Source organism: Rhinichthys klamathensis, unplaced genomic scaffold, assembly GCF_029890125.1.
Source record: "Rhinichthys klamathensis goyatoka isolate OS25496 unplaced genomic scaffold, OSU_Roscu_1.1 h1tg000165l_1, whole genome shotgun sequence".
NCBI classification, from domain to species: Eukaryota; Metazoa; Chordata; class Actinopteri; order Cypriniformes; family Leuciscidae; genus Rhinichthys; species Rhinichthys klamathensis.
In genome coordinates, this window is record NW_026606697.1 from 1,508,421 (window position 1) to 1,532,227 (window position 23,807).

General features: G+C 35.7%; 1 protein-coding gene across 1 annotated transcript in view; it reads left to right on the plus strand.

The window, feature by feature from the left end:
• Window positions 1-23,807, plus strand: part of ntrk3b (neurotrophic tyrosine kinase, receptor, type 3b) — a 165,590-nt gene that overhangs the window by 88,001 nt on the left and 53,782 nt on the right. The window contains exons 4-11 of the mRNA XM_056259167.1: window positions 1,334-1,402; window positions 9,572-9,726; window positions 10,690-10,832; window positions 10,920-11,061; window positions 18,032-18,337; window positions 18,954-18,968; window positions 20,250-20,299; window positions 20,393-20,495. Of these exons, the coding sequence (XP_056115142.1) occupies window positions 1,334-1,402; window positions 9,572-9,726; window positions 10,690-10,832; window positions 10,920-11,061; window positions 18,032-18,337; window positions 18,954-18,968; window positions 20,250-20,299; window positions 20,393-20,495 (983 nt within the window). The remainder of the gene's footprint in view (window positions 1-1,333; window positions 1,403-9,571; window positions 9,727-10,689; window positions 10,833-10,919; window positions 11,062-18,031; window positions 18,338-18,953; window positions 18,969-20,249; window positions 20,300-20,392; window positions 20,496-23,807) is intronic.

The window sequence follows — 23,807 nt, forward strand, 5'->3', positions numbered from 1 at the left end:
ACCATATTTTGCAGAGAATCTTAAAAATATACATAAACAAAATATTATATTACCAATTTTGGTCAAAAATGGATGCTTAACATGATTTAAGTTGAATTACAGACCGTCAAATACCAGTTCTGTGATGTCTGTTCCATTTTTGTCTTCCATATCATGGATGTCCATCTTTTTTTATAACCAGTAGATTTATTTTAATACCCCATACCGCATATCATGCCTTCAGCTTTCTTGGTTAAAAGCCATTTACAAGTCCCAGACCACCTCTTTGTATTGAATTTGTTGGCTTTTAAACCTGCAGTCTTTCATTGCGTCTACTGAATTTGTAGACGGCGAACTGCTCAAGTTCTCTTTATTGATTTGGCTGAGCGGCCCCTGCAGCTGCTCCTTTTCTCTCGGCTCCTCTTGGCAGTGACGGAGGCTCTCTCTGATTTCCTGTTGCATAAAGTCCTTCTCTCTCATGTTAACTCTTTCCTTAATGTCGTGTTTGACAGAGCGTGTTCCCTGAATTAGTATTTGTGTAACACGTTCAGTAACTATTAAGGTTTGCAGGCTTTTTATTCGAGTGCTTAATTATTTTTAGTATGCAATGTTCAACGTGTGTTAGTATTTTACAATATTCTGACAGTATTTGTCAGTATTCTATTTCTACACAACAAAATATTGTTCAATTTACTTTATTAAAATGAGCTGAAGCAACACAATTGCCGAACAGCTTGCTGGTAAGATTGTTTTTGAAAGAAGTCTCTCATGCTCACCAAGGTACACATTTATTTGCTCGAAATATGTAATTATTCTGGTTACCGTTGTGCTGAAGAGTAGAGTTTGTGCTTAGGTGGCTACATGTATGATTCATTACTCAATGAGCAATAGCTGTGCTAATAATAACACTTCTTACTTGTTGTATTTGAATGCAAACGTGCAATGTGAGTTATAGAAACTATATATAAACTGAAACATTAGTAAGTTCAGCATCAAACGTGTCTAAAATTAATCAACTCATTTCCTCTAACCACTTGCCTTAAATTTAAGTAAAATCAAAAAGCTATTTTATTTTATTCTATTCATATTTCAAAGTCAATATGAAATCAAATTGACATGCTTCTAGTCTTAATGTATTGCTTGGTTATTGGTTGAATTTGCTTCACCTTTCTTTCTTGTCATGAATCTCTGATCTGATCTTTTTCTCAATAAACATCCAGTTTCACTCAGAAATGCACCATTTTGGAAGTAAAATGGGTTGTAACCTTATTTCATGTTGATTTGTATTGATTCGTGTGTTCACAGCTTAATCGTAAATCACTATCCCTCTTTCTTCCCCCCCCCCCCCCCACAGAAACCTGTCCAGGAACCCTCTGACGACACTCTCTTGGCAGCTTTTTCAGCACCTTCAGCTGGTCGAACTGTAAGTTCATCCTGCATTGGTTAACAGTATTTCACCAATGTGAGATAAATCACACACAAATCACAAACACACCAAGCAATAACTCCTCAATCTATGATAGATCTCAGAACTCTCTCTGCATAGATTTCTGTGATAAGCAGCACTCGCCTGCCAAACTGGATGCTGAAATGCAGGCTTGATGCTCAATTGCATTGCTGTGTTCTTTAGAAATGTTTTCAGCAAGTTACTGTTGATTAATTTGTTTGTGCACCCCCTGCTCTCCCCCCTCGAATAGACTTGTGTCTATGTCAAAGCAAAACTTCTCCAGTGATGAAGCAGAAATACTGTTTATGTCTGCGAACAGTGGAGTTGCTCGTGCTGGTTAATTAAGACATGGCATTGAAATGTATTGGTCTTGTCTGCTGAGAGCCTGACCTCATTTTCTTGTTTGTCATGAATATTTGAGCAATCTACATGTACATAAAGTGATGAGTTTGTTTATTGATTGTGAGCGACGACGTGGTGCCGTCGTGTTGTGTTTAAAATGACAAAACAATTCAATTATTTTTCATTTGACACGCCCTGTCCTCGTTCTTTGTTGTGGCTGATCACAACTTGCAGAGCCACTGACATATGTCCTGCTTAATTTTTTATTACGCACATTTTTGGCCTTTCATTTCAGAATGTGTTTGGGTGTGGAGTGCTGTCTTTTCCTGTCCTCACTGATGTGGATATTGTGGATGATGATCTAAACAACGCATGTCATTCGTCCAAATCTGTCCTCTGGAAAATTAGAAATTAAATGTTCACTGTTATGGTGAATTATGCATATTTTCCAGGTGGGGGGCTTTAGAGATCATTTTAGCACAGCTCAGTGCTGAAATGTAAGATTAAATTCAGTACTAAAATATGTGTTCAACTGCATCTAAACATGCCATTATGAGTCAATATCAAAAGATTAACTTGGCTCACACTGTTTTGTGTAATTCTTTGATTTTGGGTAGATTATAGGAATAATCTATGGAAGCATGTTTTCGCTTAGTTTATATCTTACAAGTTTGAACAATTTGTCCCGCGATTCAGAAGAAAGGAAAATCAGAATTGCAGTGTAACAAGTCTGAAGTACCTTTTTATTTTGTTATTCTATGGTGAAAAAAAAAAACAATTGTGAATTTCTGAGAAAAAGTCAAAATTGTGACTTGTTAACTCACAATTCTAAGAAAAAAATTAAATGTTGCCAGATGTAAACTCGCAATTATGAGTTTATAGCTTGCAATTGTGAGAAAAATCTGAATGAGAGATTAAAAATACGCAATTACCTTTAAAAAAAAAAAAAGTTTTGTTCCTTGACAGAAACAAGCTTCCATAATAGTCTGTAGATGTCAGGGAAATTATAATATTAAGACCTGGAAAATTTGTGGAAATATTAATGGAAATTTCGAGAGTGAATGTAAATCGTTGTACTTATTCCAGTCCGCTCTTTTGTTATCATTTTAACGAGTGAAATCTTTGGTATTATTAAGAATCTTTATCTATTAATGATGAATGACTGTGAAGTGAGTATTCATAAAGGACATCACTGTTGTAGTGTACAAAATATCTTTACTGCCACAAGCATCTCCAAAACAATGACCGTATACTGACAGCTAAAATTAAACAGGACATATGCGAATGCTGTTTTTAAGTTTGCAATGTTAAAGGGTTAGTTACAAGACAGTCATTCCAGACATTAAAAGGGATAATTCACCCCAAAATGATAATTCTGTCATCATTTACAGACCTTTATATTGTTCCAGAAGAAATTAAAAAAAAAATATATATATATCTTGGTTGTTGCTTTCCATACAATGGAAATCAATGGGCTCCAATGTTGTTTAGACCCCAAAGTTCTTCAAAATATCTTCTTTTGTGTTCCGCAGCAGAAAGTCTACAGGTTTGGAACGACATGAGGGTGAGTAAACGATGACAGAACTTTTATTTTTGGGTCAACTATCCTTTTAAAAGTCTGGGATTATTAAAACAATATGCATGATGTGTCCATTTGAAATGATGTTTCTGAGTTCTCTTGGTGCTCTATATTATCTGAGAGTGACATTCACCACTGGCATGATGTGTCATCAAAATGATTGATCATACGGTTAAACTACACTTAAAATGAAAATGAAAGACTGCATTGCAATAAATCCGACAAAGTCATTGTATTCAAGGACAAGAACACAAACATTTGCAGACATACTTCATTAGCATAAGTTCTTAGTATCTCCTCTATCAGGGTAAGTACTTCCTTTTTTACAAAGGAAGTGACATCAAGATGGGCTGGCGGTTACTAATTATAGCTCACTATTTTTTAGACTTATAGTTTTGACAGTATGACTTAAGATGAAATGACAGTTCCTTTTATTAAAAAGTATATGACACAAAATATGTATTTACTTTGCTAAAAGGGTGTTTTTTTTCACTCACAAGAACCGTCCTTTCAGCAAAACATTCATTATTGCCAATTAGATTCAAAAAAGTAAAATACAGACATTTTCCCATAGATTTTCACTAATGTAGAAGCAGATAAATATTTATAAAAAAAAACTCCAAGCGTCAAATGTAAGTAAAATTCAAGAGTCAAGCCGGTAAAAAGTCCCACTTTCAAATAAAAACTCAAGACAGCGTGTACAAGTACAAGAAGACACGAAAGGGAACTCAAGACAGCGTGCAAATACTAAACTGAGCTCTCTTTCAGGTCTTGTGCTTAAACTGACAAATTCACAAAGGATTGTCATAAATGGCAGTCTTAGTAAACATAGCCAGTTATGGCTTAAGTGAATGTAAAGCGTAGAGAAAGACAACGCATGTGTATCAGTATTGGATCCGTGCATTAGTCTTAAAGTGACAGCAGCCAAATAATCCTGCTGCTGTCTGTTTTAAATGGTAATTAAACAACAAAAGACAAAGAAAAAAATGCTCTTGAATAACTTTTGTATCTCTAATAAAGATTCAATGATGTTTATTTATACAGTTGAGTTAAGACTATCCAGTGTCATTTTAGATTTTGTTAGTTTATTTAATGTCTCTACCTGAAAACTATTGTTACTTGTCTTTAAGAATGTTTTTAATGTGTATTAGTTCAATTAAAATAGAGAATTGTGATATTTCACTGGTATCTACAAATTTTGTTTTTTATAACTCTCTGTTTTTTTGCAAAATCGGTTTCATGGTCGGTAAAAAATATTTATGGCCGATCAATTTTCTTAAGTCTGTATGGCAAGTTAGTTTTAGGCCTGAATATGGGAATACTATATATACAGTGAGGAAAATAAGTATTTGAACACCCTGCTATTTCGCAAGTTCTCCCACTTGGAAATCATGGAGGGGTCTGAAATTGTCATCGTAGGTGCATGTCCACTGTGAGAGACATAATCTAAAAGAGATATCCAGAAATCACAATATATGATTTTTTTAACTATTTATTTGTATGATACAGCTGCAAATAAGTATTTGAACACCTGTCTATCAGCTAGAATTCTGACCCTCAAAGACCTGTTAGTCTGCCTTTAAAATGTCCATCTCCACTCCATTTATTATCCTAAATTAGATGCACCTGTTTGAGGTCGTTAGCTGCATAAAGACACCTGTCCACCCCATACAATCAGTAAGAATCCAACTACTAACATGGCCAAGACCAAAGAGACTAGAGACAAAATTGTACACCTCCACAAGGCTGGAAAGGGCTACGGGGAAATTGCCAAGCAGCTTGGTGAAAAAAGGTCCACTGTTGGAGCAATCATTAGAAAATGGAAGAAGCTAAACATGACTGTCAATCTCCCTCGGACTGGGGCTCCATGCAAGATCTCACCTCGTGGGGTCTCAATGATCCTAAGAAAGGTGGGAAATCAGCCCAGAACTACACGGGAGGAGCTGGTCAATGACCTGAAAAGAGCTGGGACCACCATTTTCCAAGGTTACTGTTGGTAATACACTAAGGGTGAATTAAAATCAGGAAAGTCCGATAGTTCACTTGCTTTGGTCCGGACCAAATAATTTTTTTTTTTTTTTTTTTTTTGTACGCTTCGCTTTCACACTGCTCTTTTTGCAAGTGAACCAAAATTTGTAAACAAAACCACATGTGTGCTAAGGTCGTCCATTCATTGGACAAGGATTCTCAAGTAGGGAAATCAGGAAGTGCAAAAAAGGCTCAGCATGGAGATATTTCGAACTGCAATATTTGTTATTTTACTAATTTTGTGATATTCTGTACAAACGCAATATGAAGAAACTGCGCAGAAGACGGATAAGGTATAAAGTTTTCATTCATAGAGAGGGGCTATGTTCACACATTCAAATAATGAGATTCTTATTGTATACTGCTAACAAGTGCTGTCCATGTTAACGCTTGCGATTAAGTTTGTCCAGTTTAACGCAGCATCATCCTTGTATTGTAACTATCGTTACATTATATTAACTGCAAAAGCTCTTTTTGCATCTATGCGCGATTAGACTAAAGAGAACGCGCTGTATGTGAATGTCCTGATGCACACACTCATTCATTCATTCCATTCCAATGATGCACACACACGACGCGCAGAAAGACGCGCAACAGTATCGTGTGGCCAGACAGCGCGCCGGAATGGAATTCTCTTTCGCACTTGAACAACAATAACACAAACCATTATGCCAAAATCTCCGACTACGGAAGCCTGTTAACTCAAAGGCGCACTGCTTTCTTGCAATTGGGTCGGTTCATGTTCACACCGTAAACGAACCATACCAGAGTTCGTTTGGAACCGTACCGAGACCACCTCTTCAGCTGGGTCTCGGTTCGGTTGTTTGGTCCGCACCCGAGTTCGATTGCTGTATTCACACTTGCCCAAAAGGTCCGCACCAAGGGGGGAAATGAACTAGAGTTTGATTCAATCGAACCAAACAAGGCAGGTGTGAATACACCCTAAGACGTCATGGTTTGAAATCATGCATGGCACGGAAGGTTCCCCTGCTTAAACCAGCACATGTCAAGTCCCGTCTTAAGTTTGCCAATGACCATTTGGATGATCCAAAGGAGTCATGGGAGAAAGTCATGTGGTCAGATGAGACCAAAATAGAACTTTTTGGTCATAATTCCACTCGCCGTGTTTAGAGGAAGAAGAATGATGAGTACCATCCCAAGAACACCATCCCTACTGTGAAGCATGGGGGTGGTAGCATCATGCTTTGGGGGTGTTTTTCTGCACATGGGACAGGGCGACTACACTGTATTAAGGAGAGGATGACCGGGGGCATGTATTGCGAGATTTTGGGGAACAACCTCCTTCCCTCAGTTAGAGCATTGAAGATGGGTCGAGGCTGGGTCTTCCAACATGACAATGACCCGAAGCACACAGCCAGGATAATCAAGGAGTGGCTCTGTAAGAAGCATATCAAGGTTCTGGTGTGGCCTAGCCAGTCTCCAGACCTAAACCCAATAGAGAATCTTTGGAGGGAGCTCAAACTCCGTGTTTCTCAGCGACAGCCCAGAAACCTGACTGATCTAGAGAAGATCTGTGTGGAGGAGTGGGCCAAAATCCCTCCTGCAGTGTGTGCAAACCTGGTGAAAAACTACAGGAACCGTTTGACCTCTGTAATTGCAAACAAAGGCTACTGTACCAAATATTAACATTGATTTTCTCAGGTGTTCAAATACTTATTTGCAGCTGTATCATACAAAAAATAGTTAAAAAATCATACATTGTGATTTCTGGATTTTTATTTTTAGATTATGTCTCTCACAGTGGACATGCACCTACGATGACAATTTCAGACCCCTCCATGATTTCCAAGTGGGAGAACTTGCAAAATAGCAGGGTGTTCAACTTATTTTCCTCACTGTATATACATACAGTATATAGATACATTCAAACTATTTTATATAAAAATGCTTGTAAATCAAATGGATGTTGCATCTCTGCAATGGAAGAAAAGGCAAAGAAAAGAACAACGGGATAAATTGCATTTATTTTCACTGAATATACTTTGTTACCAAACAAATTTGAACTTCACTGAACAAATTGCATGTATTATGGAGAATAATGGAGTAGATTGGAATCAGTTATGTTGCTGTGGTGCTGTAATAATGGTGTAATCTTCAAAGCTTGATGAGATTCACAGGCATTATTGATTTTCAGACTCAGTGAATCCATCCTAACAGTCATTGTAATGTAATATCAGCCCATGGGTTTGGAAAAAGAATTTAGACTTTATCCTTTACTGGTTCTCAACTGGTGGGTCACAGGTATGATCTGATGACAGCTGGGGAAATACATTTGAATGTTCATTTTTAAATACATTTTGTAAAGCAATTTTGGAAGTATGTTGGGTCTCCACTTAATGCAAAATCTTGATTCGGAAGCAAAACCAGTTTAGACCCGCTGCTTCAAAACATCTGTGTTTTGTTTTATTCTTCAAATGGAAATGATCCCATTAGATTCAGAGGAATTTCTTTGCATCTTACAATTTTATTCCTAAATAGCTTTCAGGTGCACACACACAACTAAATCTCATCAGTGTGCATAATCATGTTATAGGCTGTCAATCATCGTTGATGATAGTCACCCCCCCCCCCCCCCACCCCCCGTTGGCCGCCGCTGGTTTATTCCTGGCAGCGTAAATGATGCCTAAGTTTAAGCTCAAAGAACATATAATTACTTACAAAAAAACACGTCTTTTTTGTTGTTGTTAGACTCAACTCCTTAGTTTACTTCATGAAGAAAGAGTTTCATATTTCTCTCAGAATTACATTCTTTACATCACTTTGGCCATTCTAACTGTCAGCTCAATCCATGTCGTACAGATGCATTTCTTCCTGTGGATGACCTGACTCCTGGAGGTTTGCAGAAAGGGATTTGCAAAATAATGAAGGGCTCTGAAAACATACAGTAGTGTATTTCCTAACCCGAGTATACAGATTAATGGACTAAGGTTTCACGCTGAGATCAAAGCCTGTGGGTAATGATATACAGTTCATCACGTTGTGAGCGCCTCATTTTTCTTTCCATTCAGCGACTGTGTTTTTCAAGAAGTGAAATGTTGTATTGTTCCAGTAATCAATGTCCGCTCAGCTTTGTCAGAAATCAGGCATACCCATTTGTCAGCATAATGTGCAAATCCTGGAAGATTGAATTATTTTTAGAAGAGAAATTCTATTATATATTTTTATAATATATTATATATGTAAATATTTAATAAATATAAAAACATGCTATGTCATGTCAATGATTATATTTTCTATGCACATCAAATAATGATGCACCCAGGACTGGAACTATATTTTGACTACCGTTGAAAAGATTGCGTTCTTTTTTTTATTATTATTTTTTTAAAGAAGTCTCTAATGATCACCAAAGCTGAAAAATACAGCAAAAACAGTAATATTGTAAAAAAAAATTATTACAATTTAAAATAACTGTTTTCTATTTGAATATATTTTAAAATGTAATTTATTCTTGTGATGTCAAAGCAGAATTTTCAGCATCATTACTCAGTGTCACATGATCCTTCAGAAATCACTCTAATATGCTGATGTGATGCTCAAGAACGATTTCTTATTATTAGCAATGTTGAAAACAGTTCTACTGCTTCATATTTTTGTGGGAATCTGAATTGGAATATACAAAAAAACAAACCAAACAACGGGAAGCCATTAATTTTATTAGCTATTATTTAATGTGTACTTATTTTTGCATAAACATTTACTGATGTCATGTTTTAGTAACAATCTACAATGTCGCTGCTGGGAATGGGAATTATGATGTTTTTGCAGTTGCCAGTTTTACAGCTTTGAAATGTAAATGTCCATGCTTTGAATGTTGTTTCTTATGCATCATGTATGTGACTTGTAAAAAGATGCAGCTGACAAAATGGTTGTGTGCAATGCATGTCATGCAAGGCTAAATAAATAGTCAATTAGCAGACTACAAAACAGTCCCTCTGGAGCAGCCCATGGTTTTGTATGTTACTCAAGGGAATGATGGGGATTGCTTATGGATCTCCCCAAGTGGGAAACCTACCTTTTTTGTAATCAGCCTGGGTCACTATTTCACACCACCCTGGAGATAGTGTCACAAAACTGTTGTTTTCAACCAGGGCAGGCAAAGATTGACTGATTTTGCATGCCTAGGTCTGAGTTTGGGGATTGTGTAACTACCGTTAGCTGTGTTGTTGACGCAGGAGGCTGGAGGGAGTCGTCTTTGACTGCGGCTGTGAGATTCGATGGATTCAGCTCTGGCAGCTGCGAGGTGAGGCCGGCCTGCACACCCAGCAACTCTACTGCAAGAACGGCGCATACAAGATTCGCCTGAGATCAATGAGCATTGCCCACTGTGGTAAGACATCTTTCTTCATAAATAATACAACTGTAAGCCAAACATGCACTACGTATTGCTATATAAGATTATATTACTTGTATGATGCAATGCTTATCTAATATTATGATGTAGTATTGATTTTCGAACAATGTCCTCGTATAATCAAGGAAATTGTGCAGAGTTTTGACATGCAAACATATTTGGATACACATCAAAACATCATATACAGAAGAGACATGAATATTTTTGCTAAAAACATTTTTATGCCAAAAAAAACATGTGAACTGCCAGGGTATAAACCATGCATATTTGGGGGTTAAGGTTCACACTAAATGATTACAATAAGCATTTTAGTATAACATTATACATTTTACTGAATTTTATTTACTGAATAAAATTTTACTGAAATCTATTGAATTATTGAAATATTTTTGAATTAAACTAAAATTAGAACTGAAAATATAAAAATGAAAGTAAAGTTTCAGTATTTTTGTTGTGCTTTTGTAAATTATTATTTTATTTAAATGTTTCTATTTGTCTTTTATTTATTTTTACTTCTGTTTCAGTCATTTTATTACCTTAAACCTATTTATTTGCCAAAGTAAGTTTTTCATTGAATTTTAGGAAATTATAGCAACACTGTAACAGATATAGATGCTTTCATAACATAGCAGACACCCTCCACTATTTTACATTAGAGGAAAACTGAAGTAAAGAGCAGCACAATATAGTATAAATTATAGTATATCATCAAACAACATGACATTTTCTTACAAATAAATGACTATGCTAGTTATAGCTTACACTAATTGTTACGCTTTGGTATTAACAAACAAAATGTTTACACAATATATACCATGTTAATTTGCTAATTATGAACTGGTGGTAAAACATGGTAAAAAAAAGTATGTTGTTTGCCTTAAACTATTCTTTTAAGAAAACAATCAACGTATAGACTTAAAAGTCCTTGCTCTGATCTAGACCTGCCAGATATCAGCGTTGCTCACAGTAACCTCACTGTGTTGGAGGGCGATAACGTGATGCTCAGCTGTAACGGCTCTGGTTCTCCGTTACCTGAGGTGGACTGGACTGTGAACGGCCTTCACTCCATCAACACGCACCAGGTGAGCGCCATTCATCCCACACCAAACAAACTCTCTAACCTTATTTTCAATCTAACCATAGCATAATGTTTCTCGTCTGCCCTCCAGTCGAATGTCTACTGGCCCAACATTCACTCCATCAACTTGACGCTGGTCAACGTGAGCAGAGACGACAACGGATTTGTTCTGACCTGCATCTCTGAGAATGTGGTGGGGATGACCAATGTGTCCCTTCAGCTGGCTGTGCTATGTACGTATAATTCGCTTGTTACAGCGTTTTCGTGTCTCATACTCAATGGTGTTTGCTGTTGCTAATACTGAAATATGTCAAATTATGCAGCTTGTTGAGGCAAGATATGCTGGTACTTTTAGAAATCAGGGACAGGATTCACAAAACATTCATACGAATAAAATTATTCTTAACCCTCTAGGGACCAAGAACGCGCCGGCGTGTTTTGCTGTTTTTTTTTTCACATAGCAGCAACATAGACTTAAAATACTCCGTCATTTATGGTCATATAAATGCTATCTCCTTATCTTCTTAAGAATAAAGTTAAGAATATTTATAAAATTTGAGAGAACCTCAAATAAGCTAACTTCATAAATTGATGTTTCACTTGTGTGAGTGAAATGTACTAACTAAGCATTTTTTAGTACAACATACTATTTCTATTTCACTTTACATGTTTGTTTTGAGGCAATCGGTTTACATGTTTTTTTTATCAAAGTCAGCTTAACTAATTAGATATTACAGTGTAGCGAGATATACTGTAATACGTATTACATTAGTGTGCACGAGTACAGTGACACCAGTCATGGATAATGTAAACAGGGATCGGTCATGATTATGTGCCACAGTGTGACATGACTTTTTTCATGAATCCAGCCCCAGACTTTCACCTGGCAGATGATAAAACATGGCACACAAAAAGAAAACAACAACAACAACAAAAACAACAACAACAACAACAACAGATTTAGAGACCAGAAAGTATCCACCCTAAATTCTCTAGCCATTCAGAGCACCTTGGCAACTACAATGCAATGCCCTGCCAATCACCCATTGCACACTATCAGCGAGTTTTGTACAGGAAAGCGTCACTCGGATTTCCTTCAGAAAATGTGAGGATCTAGTTCTATCAGCATGTTTTCATATCTGGTTCTTTTGGTGAGGTAAAGTGAAACATCAATGGCAAATAAAATTAAGTTCTCTTTTAAAATCTGCTGCAAAATTGATCCCTTTTAGCTTTAATAAAGCACACTGAAGCTTTTCATATAACCACTGCAAAATAAGTTCAGTGTACTTTATTTTTTATTTAATCTGCGTCCTGTAATTGCTGAAGGTGTGCTAAGAATGGCTTTATTTTATGTACAAAATGAGAAGTTGAAATATCATTAGTGTTTTCTGAATCTACAGCAACTAGCCAAAAATGTATGTATTTTTTGCCTAGTTAAGAGCTTGTGAATTATATGCGAAGACTGTTGCAGAGATAGATGAACACAACTGTTGTTTATTTGTTGTTCTATTGGCTTATTTTAATGAATTACTTTTACCTGATTAGCAAATCAGACTGAATCAAACAATGACTGAATCAAGCAATGTTCAAATGCAAATGTGTAAGTTTTATGAAACTTAAAGTGCCCCTATTATGCCATAATTTTGTTTTGGAGGACTCCTACAATAGTTTTACATGCATACAAGGTCAAAAAACACTTACATTTTTTCATAATATACATTGCACATCACCTCTTTTCTCGACGTGTCTAAAAACAGTTTGTTCGAAGATTCAGTCTCTCTAAACCCCTTCTTTCCGAAAGCCTACTCTGCTCTGATTGGTCAGACGGCCCAGTCTGTTGTGATTGGTCTACCGCTTACAGAGCGTGTTGGAAACCAAATGTCCATTACCATATCTGAATTTCAGCTCTGGAGGCTTCCTTAGCACTTGATACACAATGATACGTACAGTAATGATGGCATTGATTTTACCATATCAGTTAGAGTCCTCGTCCTTTTGACGTTCATGCAAAGTGGATTTGCTGCGCAGAAAACAGCACCTCCTCGACATGTCGACAACACAAGCCAAACTTTTCCAGTCTGAGCTACAGTTTTTGAAGACGGGTCAAAGTAGACGTTGTTCACGGGCAGCCAATGAAGACCATACGCTGGCATTATGCAAATGTATTACAAACCTACATTCACAAACAGCTATATTACACACTGCATGAAAGGAAATATTCGAAAAAGCATAATAGGGGCACTTTAAATGAATTCCAATTCTCACTATTAACTAGTTGCTTATTAGCATGCATATTACTAGGATGTTGGCTGTTTATTATTACTTATAAAGCACATAGTATTGCCTTATTCTTCATGATCTATTCTACATCCCTTAATCCTAGCTAATACCTAAACTTAACAACTATCTTACTAACTAATAATAAGCAGTAGGAGTTTATTGGCAAAAGTCATAGATAATAGTTAGTTAATAGTGAGAATTGGACCCTAATCTAAAGTGTATAATTCCAAATACTTGTTTGATTGGTTACAGTTTAGTTTAAGAGTTTTAGTGTACTAAAAGGGTAGAATGTGTACAATTCTGTAGAAAACACTGAATAATTTTTATTCAAGGGCTTTTATTTGAATAACTTGAATATAGGCTGTGAATACTTATTTAGAAATCATGCTGAAAATGCATTTACTGAAATTGTTGCAAACTTTAACGCAGATAACACCATACTTTACTCTGAAAAGAATAATAACTGTATGGACACGTTTAAAATAGAACAAGGTACTAAATGAACTGATACATCAATTAACACCTATGAACCTGTAAGACTTTGTGATAATTTAATCTGAGGGTGTGCACGTATTTAGGGATTGCGTTAGGTTGTGATGCATAAAAATAGACCTCTTTCCTTGCACCGTGTTAAACTGGGTTAAACAGGTATAAGATGAAAATCAACCAGAGGAAAAATTGTTTCTGCAATATCTCTGCAACTTTTTCTGGTTTTAATAGGAATGGAGGATTTTTCTCGCTGATGCCGTTAATGTTTTAGGACTCAGATATGATCTGACACTCAGACATCATTATGTTCATTAAACAGCACATGATTTTAAGACATTGAGTTGATGAAAAGCATTACATTTTATCACTCTGCTGACTAATGACTTTGACGTTAAATTGAGATGACAGCAACAAGATATAAGGCTCTGAGTGGAAAAATTGTCAAGTTTGGTATTAATAACCAAGTACAGGGTCTTGTCTTTATTAAGGAAGTGAAAGGAATGATTGCTGATGGCTTATAATCTCTTTATATAGCTAATTATATTATATTTAGATTATTATCCTGTTAATTTTTGTTAAAATTTTGTTTTTGTCTCATTAGATTTTTATTAAGTATGTCCCATTAAGTAGTAATTATGTGTATATATATATTTGCCATATTTCTTTTGACACATTTATGTATGATGTTGGACACCATGTTTATATATAAATATATATATATATATATATATATATATATACCAAATAAATAGAAATGCTGTATTTGTTAACATTAGTAAATGTACATCCGGCCGATTGTTATCGCAGAATAAACCCTGACAGGGTGATCAGGATCACGACGCGAACTGGAGGGCTCTCGCATCAGCCTGAAGGGGTTTATTTTGCGATAACAACCCGGCTGGATGTGCATTATCCTGCTTATTACATTGCTACTTGCCACATAAGTAAATAATTAGACATGAAATATTGATTTCGAAATATGAGTCGAAATATTTTATTAGGTCTTTAAACGCAAAACTTCCGTGGAGAGAGCAGTTGCTAAGTTCAAACTAGACGGACATGTAAGGGATAAGGTACAGTCATACCACTTTTGCCACATAAATAATTATGGGAATGAGAGATATTGATAAAAATCTTACCTGTTTGTCATCTTATAATCCATTACAGTGTACAAAACAATCGTTGCAAAATGGCAGCAGCTGCGTTTATGAGAGCGAGTGTGCGATACCCGGATGACATCATTCATTAATTGTACACAAAATATTAGATTTGAGTTTTGATATTTTATTGGCTCACCAAACACAAAACTTTCAGGAGGATAAAAAAGTTAATAGCAAGCGTATAGCGTTAAATTCAGTAACCTGGATAAGCCCGTGTTACCTGTTTTTAGCGATTGTTATCAGAGAATAAACTCCGACAGGGTGATCAGAACTATCATTAACAAACAATGAACGACTGTATATTTATAAACAAACATAAACAAAGATTAATATATACTGTAACAAATGCATTGCTCATTGTTAGTTCATGTTAGTTAATACATTAGAATAATATATATATATACTGTATATATGTATAAGAAATCGCAATTGGGTGCAGTCAGTGTCAAGAAAGCCAAAAGGTGAAAAGTGCACCAGTTGAATTTTTGCATTCAGATCAAAAGGTTTGGAATATGAGATGCACATATGGGATGCACATCCCTCCCGTTCTCTTTCTCTCTCCTGGTGGGATTGCAGCAGGACTCCCTAAATGACAGGCCTCATGCAGTAGTCAGAGCAGACAGGCCGAGAGCAAGGTTGCTGCTGCATGCTGATTCTAAAACACATGTCATCTGTTTAGGCGGGATGTGTGCCGAGCCGCTCTACAGGAGGGATCTATCTCTCATCTAGTCTCATCATTCAGCCAAGCACAAATCACTTCGGCGAGAGAAGGCAGCTGACAATAATGATGCGTTTTCATTTGAATGACAAACAAATGCGCAGTGTCGGACAAGACATTTGCATGTGGTTTACCTTTGAATAGTGTACAATAATATACAGTCTGTGACAGCATGATTACGAGATGTCCCTCTGTCAATTTATGCTCTGTCCATTTTTCACTGAAAACCCAATTTATAAACATAACTGTGGGCCAAGTTTTACTGGTTCTGCTTTTTACTTGACAGCAACTCCATTGTTAAGAAATCTACGCATTTCACCAAAAAAAAGTCTTTCTTTGAGTCTTTTATATTAAAGGAATGGAAACTTAGATTAAAGTAGTAGAATATTTACTCACTCACGTCTTTGTTGTTGTAGTCACTCTCATGTTGCATTTATTATTTTATTTTATCTGTGACTGTGAAACATTAATGAATGTCTGAGCTTCTGTCTTCTGATTTATACAGACAGGCTTCTTATAAGTTGTACTGTACACTATATTCATCTGAAGTAGTTTAATCGCTTTGTGTGGTGAACAAAACGCAATTATAAAGTTGCTTTCACTGATAATTTTCCTGTCTTCCCTTCAAATCTAAATTGCAGTCAGCATGTCAAGATCTGTCACCTGGCAAATGAGAACCAGTGCTGTTTAGTGTCAGCAACATATAGTGGTTCAAATTACAATAAATTTGTCCGTAGTGCACATGCAACAAGTTTAGGCTCTGTTCACACTGCACCCGATTCTGATCTGTCTTTTTACATCTGACATTATCTGTTCACACTGTCATTCTACAGGTAATGAAATTAGATCAGCTTGGTGCCATAGTGATGATGCCAGAGATATAAGAGAGTCATTGTGGAACGATATCTGGCCTCTGCTCATGTCTATAACTGGCATCTCAGCGCAGTGTTGAAGTTGGAGGAATAAAATGCATATAAATATGTAAAATATATTTATTTATATAATTATATATGTAATTATAGTTATTTATATAATTTATAACTGTTTTCTATTTGAATATATTTGAAAATAGTTTCAGCATCATTACTGCTTAAGACATTAAGTGATTAATTAAGTGATTGTTGAGCATTAATGATGAACACCTGCTGTTAACATCACTGAAGGAAAGAGAAACACAAGAACTACAACTGACTTCCAACCACAACATTAGATGAAATCAACCGAAGATAAAATGTTTAAATCTCTCAAGATCTCAGAGGAGGATTGAACAACTCCACAAACAGCATTACCAGCTTCACTTATTACTAACCAGGTTGACTTTTATCATGCGTCTACAGAAGGTGTTATTGTGAATGAACAGAGGTTTAGATGAAGATGATTTATTGAGTTTGCATTTAAAGACACCATGATAGTGGTCAGTGTTTGCTTTAGTTGGGGTCTTGACCCTTTACTTTATGACACCAGTTTTTCCTCTGGCTGCTGTAACTGAGTGTTTAAATAACACATTTGTTATGGCACAAAAGCCAAAAGAAAATTTTGTTTTGATGATGATTTATGGAATGATGAATCATCATTTGGTGTCTTGATTCTCTGATCTTTTCTAGAGAGTAATCTCTGATAAACAGGTGATATATAACTAGTATTATTCATTATAAAAGAACTGTGATTCTGCTGGAAGGCCCTTTCAATCAGATTTTAAAAACCTCTATGGTATCATGCTGACTTACACAGACATCAAGAATCAGTATATGAATCTCAACAATGGTGACCATTAAAAAATGATTCATGCTGCAATGCATGCTGGGAGCCATGGATAAGGTTTGTATTATGGTAGTACCCAGCATTCATTGCAGTATGAATAGTTTTTTAATGGTCACCATTGTTGAGATTCATATGCTGATTCTTGATATCTGTGTTAGTTTTGGCAATGAATTACATTTTCTGTAAAATCCTTCATACTATCTGAAATTCATAACATTTCTAGTTCTTATGTTGTAGAATCTATTTTCAAATACAATTAATAATATAAGCAGAGATTAGACTCTGAATGAGATCAGTGAATCAAGTCATTAAGTGATGATTGTCATCATCAAACCTTGACCATCATCACCCGATCATACTTTTCCTTGACTTTTGTGCCATAACGAATGTTTTATAAACACTCAGCAGCCAAAGACAGACTTGTACTCAAACATCAAGGGTCAAGAGCCCAACTAAAGCAAACGCTGATCTCCATCATGGTGACCTTAAACCTTGTATTTCTTGTGTTTCTCTTTCCTTCAGTGATTCTGCTTGTTAACAGCAGGTGTTAATCACTAATGAGCAATCATCACTTAATTGATGATTAATTAACTTAACTATACTATTATTATTCAATTATCATTCTGGGATCTAGAAATGTTCTATAACTCATTCAGTTTGAGTTCTGTTTCAGTCATTCAAGACACTTCAAGTTTCGGTATTATTTGAGTGCAGTGACCTCAATTTAATTGAGTAAATAGTACTGTTAGGTTTTACAGTATGTATCTGTTCCAATTTTTTCTTTTTTCATATCAGTTCCGCCAGTAATCCTGAAGCTGGACGAGCCGGAACGGCGCCATCACACCTGCATCGAGTTCACCGTGAGGGGCTTTCCCCATCCCACACTGCGCTGGTTCCACAAGGATCTTGAGATCCAGCAGAGCGAATATATCCGCATGGAGATGGAGTACTACCAAGATTACTTGGAAGGCTGCTTGACTTTTGAGAACCCAACGCATTACGACAATGGATACTACACCCTAGTAGCCACTAACTCCCTTGGGTCAGTTACCAAAACCGTCCACGGCTATTTCCTTGAGCCACCGTTTAGTGAGGATGACGGTAAGTCTGCACAATGTAATTTATCATTTATCACAAGGTATGAATTTGCTCTGATATTTATTAATTTTATTCTGATACACCCTTATGTATATATACAGAACCTGTCAAAAGTTTGTTTTTAAAAGAAGTCTCTTATGCTCACCAAGGCTGCATTTATTTCATCTAAAATAAAACAGTATTATTGTAAAAATATTATTACAATTTAAAATAATTGTTTTCTATTTTAATACGTTTAAAAATGTTATTTATTCCTGTGATCAAAGCTGAATTTTCAGCATCAAAAGATGTCTATTTAATAAATCCTTTAATAAACGTAACAAATAAATTTAATAAATGCTGTTCATTGAACTTTCTATTAGTCAAAGAATCCTGAAAAAAATTTGTCACCATTACCACAAAAATGTTAAGCAGCACAACTGTTTTCAACATTGATAATAATAATAATAATAATAAGAAGAAATGTTACCTGAGCGCCAAATCAGCATATTAGAATGATTTCTGAAGGATCGTGACACTGAAGACTGGAGTAATTATGCTGAAAACTATATATGAACCATTTGTATGTATTTACAACATTTTCCTTCTTTTTTTTTTTCTCCTCTTGCTGTTCTTTCAGGAATAATTGAGTACAGTAAGTGCCTCTCTTTTTGACATAATACTTAAAAACAGACAAAAAAATATTGGTCACATCTCATGTCCTTGTTCTGGCTTGGTCAAAACATAATAAATATTTTGTTTCAGATACACTATAATCTATGATCTTAAATACAGCATTGAAGGAATTGATAAGATAAGATACATTTTCAAGATTTATCTCATACACTAGGTCTTCTCAAGTGCACCCAAAACACAGAACTTATCAAACAAGAATGTATTATGTAGTAACTGTGTACCATGCTATACTTGAAGTCGTCTGGTGTCTGTAAAAGAGGACACCCCTAATGACAGTTCACTGAGATAAACGGAAGAATAGCCCTCATGAATTGCAGCATGTATTGGACACGTATACAAGCTCTATGCATTAAGAGACCAGGATGGTATAATTGTTTTTGAGTCGGAGGACGGCTCATGCTTTGGGTGTATGATGTGAGCTCTGCTGCACCTCTGCCATTACGACTCAATTAAATGTCAATTCCTCTCTGACACTTGTGAACAAGCCACACAGGTTGAGACAAAACCCTCTTTTACCAATCAATGTGGCTTTCAGGCAGCATCATAAAAGTAGCCAAGAAGTGACATGAAAATAAGGAACAAAAAGTTTTCAATATATAGGGGGGAGCAGGGATAGTTGTAATAGAGGGACATTGTCACAGGGCTGAATAGTTATTGAGTCAAAAGTCGAATTAAATTAGATTTATTTCTTTAAATTAGGATATTATGAAGTTATGACTCACACTGTGATACATTGCGACAAGAGTAGTTTTTATATACAGTATAAACATTTTATAAACATTTTATTAATTATAATATATATTGGGCCAAACAATGGTTTGATTTTCAGACCACATTTCAAAAGTAAACTGAGACATATTAAAAATAATAAAAAGTGTGACAACTATACACACTCTCATCTGCATTAGTGTTATTTTTGTGTAATTTTTAAAATATTATAGTATTTATTAATATTTTGAATTATATTAATATTTTTAGTTTAATTAGTTTTTAATTTTGTTTTTTTTAGCTTAATATTTCTATTTAGCTTTGTTTTTTCAGTTTTAGTTTTAGTAATTTAGTAATAAGGCAACACTTCTAATTTTCATGCAGTACTATATTATATTTAAATTCAGCTTTATTTTAATTAACGAAAACAATTTTCATAGTTTTAGTTTTAGTTAATTTAATAATGCTCTTCATGAATGAAAGCATTTTTTTGGCCTCCTCAATTGTGCAATGTCATTTCTATTTCCTGTAGCTCCAACAGCTGAAGATGAGGCAAAGAGACCTGAAGAAGATTCATTTGGAGTAAGATGTCCTTTCTGTTCTCCTATAATTTCGATTGTGCTTTTCAGCAGACGTTGCTGTGTCATTGACTGCTTTATTGCTTTTTTCCCGTAGATGTCGATTGCTGTTGGTCTGGCTGGCTTTGGTTGCGTCTTCCTCATTGTGATTTTCGTCCTCATCAACAAATATAGCCGACGTAACAAATTTGGGATAAAAGGTATGAATAGATTATTCTGGTAGATTTTCTTCATGTTGAAATGCTTCTTGAAGGCAACATTTAAGTCCATATTTTGATGGATATTTACAATTGATTTTTGCCTGGATGTTTTATCCATAGATAATTGATTGGATCATTAAAAAGTGGTCTCTATATACGACAGGTGCTTGGATGGGAGCAATTGAAAAGTAAGAGGTGAAGACGGATGAAAAGGAAAGTCAGTTTAGAGCAAGCTAAATCATTTTGCTAAAAGATTATAAAGGCAAACATTTGTGTCTTAATGTGTCTTCAAGTAAAAAGGGTCCATTTTGATTTCATGTTGATTTTTATTCCCAGTGGCAAAATGAGAAAAAAAAAAGAACAAGAAAAATCACCCTTTCTCGAAGCAAAACAATAGATTTCCTCAGTCTTTCAGTTGTCAATCATCTCGGTAACATAATAGTTCTCGGCTTTGGTTTTGGGCTATGTTTAGTGCCTGCTTTTAAACAGTGGTCTGGCACATCATGAGTCAGATAGGGTTTGGTTTGTGCTGTGTGGGTTTATGTGAATAGAATTTGAGTTGAATGCATCCTCCAGTCTCAGACCTTGGGGAGGCAGTTGGCGGAAATGCCTGTGAGCCTTTCTTTGGTTAGCCCGACTTCCTCTGCTAATATTCTAGTTTATATCACTGTGGTTCAAGTGTTTTCAGAGTTTGTTGTAGGGGTGGGCAGTACCATTTAAAATTTTTTTATAAAAAAGACATATGATGATGTGACAACAAATGGAAGGTACTTTTCTTTGTAACTAAAGTCGTTCATCATAATGTAAAGCTGATTTTGCATTGATGCCAATGGTATTTTTTATATTAATCATATTATTCAAGTTATGAAGTTCAACCAAAAATACAATTCCTGTCATCATTTACTCACCCTCATGTTGTTCCAAACCTACATAGATATAGGCCTCTGACATAACATTTCAATCATGTTTTGCCATCCAAATAATGGAAATTATATTGCAGTTATATTATATTATATCCAACTATACCATCGCAGTTATATTCTTCTCCGAGCATTGACCTCACTTCACTCTGCCTTCGAAATTTCGAATAATGACTGTGTGTCTGAGGCAATATGTCAAAGAGCAAACAAATGACAGAAATTGATTTTATGTTTCCCATCCCCATTGCAGACCTCATATCCATCTTCGCTTTTTAAAGATTGTGCCCCTAAACCAATAAAAACATGTTGGTCAATGCATGACCCTCTTGATCTTCAAGACTCCCTGCTCTTTTCTCGTATATGTATAGCATCTTCTTTTTTTTGTGACAGTCCTGTGAGAGACAGAGAATAGGAGCTTCGTTCAATCCGAGAGGAACGGCTCATTTTGTCTCACGCTCATTGGCAAGGTTGAAGAGGCATAAAAGGCTTGACACTCAAACCGTGACGTCAATACAAGCCCTTTTCAGAACGCTGGCCTTCCCACAATACACCACTTGTACTGTTTTTCTCTTCAAATCAGCTGGAGGTCTTAGGCAGCCATTACCTCAGATTGAGCTGTATTGGATTTTTGCCTCACTCAATCATTCTGGAGGCTTTTTTGCAGTTGGAGTTTGATCACAGACTATTTTGGAGCAGTAAAATCTGATTTTGTGTCTGTGTGTGTGTGTTTTCCTTGCTTTCTGTGTTTGGACCTTTAGATTGCTATGAAATCATCAGATCATAAATGGATGTTGTGCTGCACAACGTCCGATTGATTTCGCTTGCCTTTCAGGGCACTTCTGCAATTGGTAAAGCTTTATAATCTGGCTGTCTTCACTTACGTGTTTGGTTGAAATTGCAAGTTTGTAGAGTGGTAAAACTCGAGAGAGGTATCATTTTTGCGTATTCTTAATTTAAGACCCTTATCAAGTTATTCCTGTATCCTTCTTGATAATTTTTTATTCTCTCTAGTGTATTTACATTAGTTTGCCATAATAAATGGAGTATTCAGACAGTAATTATTTCTTAAAGGGATAGTTCACCCAAAAATGAAAATTCTCACACCTTCAATGAAATGTGTTCATTTACACACCTTCAAATTGTTCCAAACCTGTATGAATTTCTTTCTTCTGCTGAACCCAAAATATGATGGGCCCTATTTAATTCCATAGTATTTTTTTTTTTTTTCATATTATGGAAGTCAATCCTTTAAAATAAACAAGCTTCCATATGCTTCTGATTGCTTTTAGAGGGAAAAGCTGTCTATAAATGCTGGTCTAGGATCAGTTTTCTCCGTAATGAAAGAATATTGGCGAAACTTCTGTGTTTTGGGCGGTGAGTGGATTAGTTCTACGCGCGCGCAAATCCTCTCATTATAATAAACAGTTAGGCTGTGTAAATAAGACATTATTGTGCATCAGCTTTACTGATAGCCTAATGGAACTTTGTGAGATTGCGATGAAGTTGTAGCTATAACCGCTTTTTAATGATAATAAAATAAGCGCTCTTTGCGAGCTTTCTGCCATGCCAAATCCTGCATATAGCCTAGTAAATGTTTTTAAAGGGGAAGCGCATATCAGAAACTTCCTATTTTGTGTTTGGGTGTTGTTTTAATATAGAATTTGGTCTATTTCAGTTATATTAGACTAAATACGTGATGTTATTGTTTTGGTGACTGTCTGTTTTGTAGATCATAAAAAAGTGTGCCCCCCCATGAAAATGAAATGCCCCCTCCCCCATTCTAGATGACAGCCCTGGTGATGTGCATGGATGAAAAATGACACTTATGCATTCAGATGGCAGTCGTTTTACGAGGAGAAGAGTTATTTTAGGGAACTTGTACGTTTATTTCTATAACCGTATTCCAACATTATGTCAAGAAAGTGAAGCGTTAATGCTTAGCCTGTTGCTGCCATTATAAGGATCTTTTTTTAACAGTTTACCTGATAAGATTTTGGACCTATTGCACTTAGCAGTGCTCAAAAAGAAGCAAAATTTTGCTCAATTTCTCATTTTTCTTTAAGTTTGTCAAACCACAGTGATACAACCACAGACTATCGCCTGTAAATGATTCTCACGTCCTTGTATTTATCAACTACTGTTGAAATAAGACCTTAATGCCTGCATTTTTTCAGTGTAAGGGGCAGCTTGATAACATCTTGTCTATTATTTTTTTATATATATATATATGTTCATACATTTAAAAAGGAAGCTTTGGTCTTTGTTTGAACAATTTCCTGGTTCTGTGGAGGGAAACTTCTGTTAATCAGTTCCTGTCCTCTATCAATCAAAATGCCAATAAGAAAATAATTGATTTCCATTACCGAGAAGAAAGTACACCGGAAATGTTGTT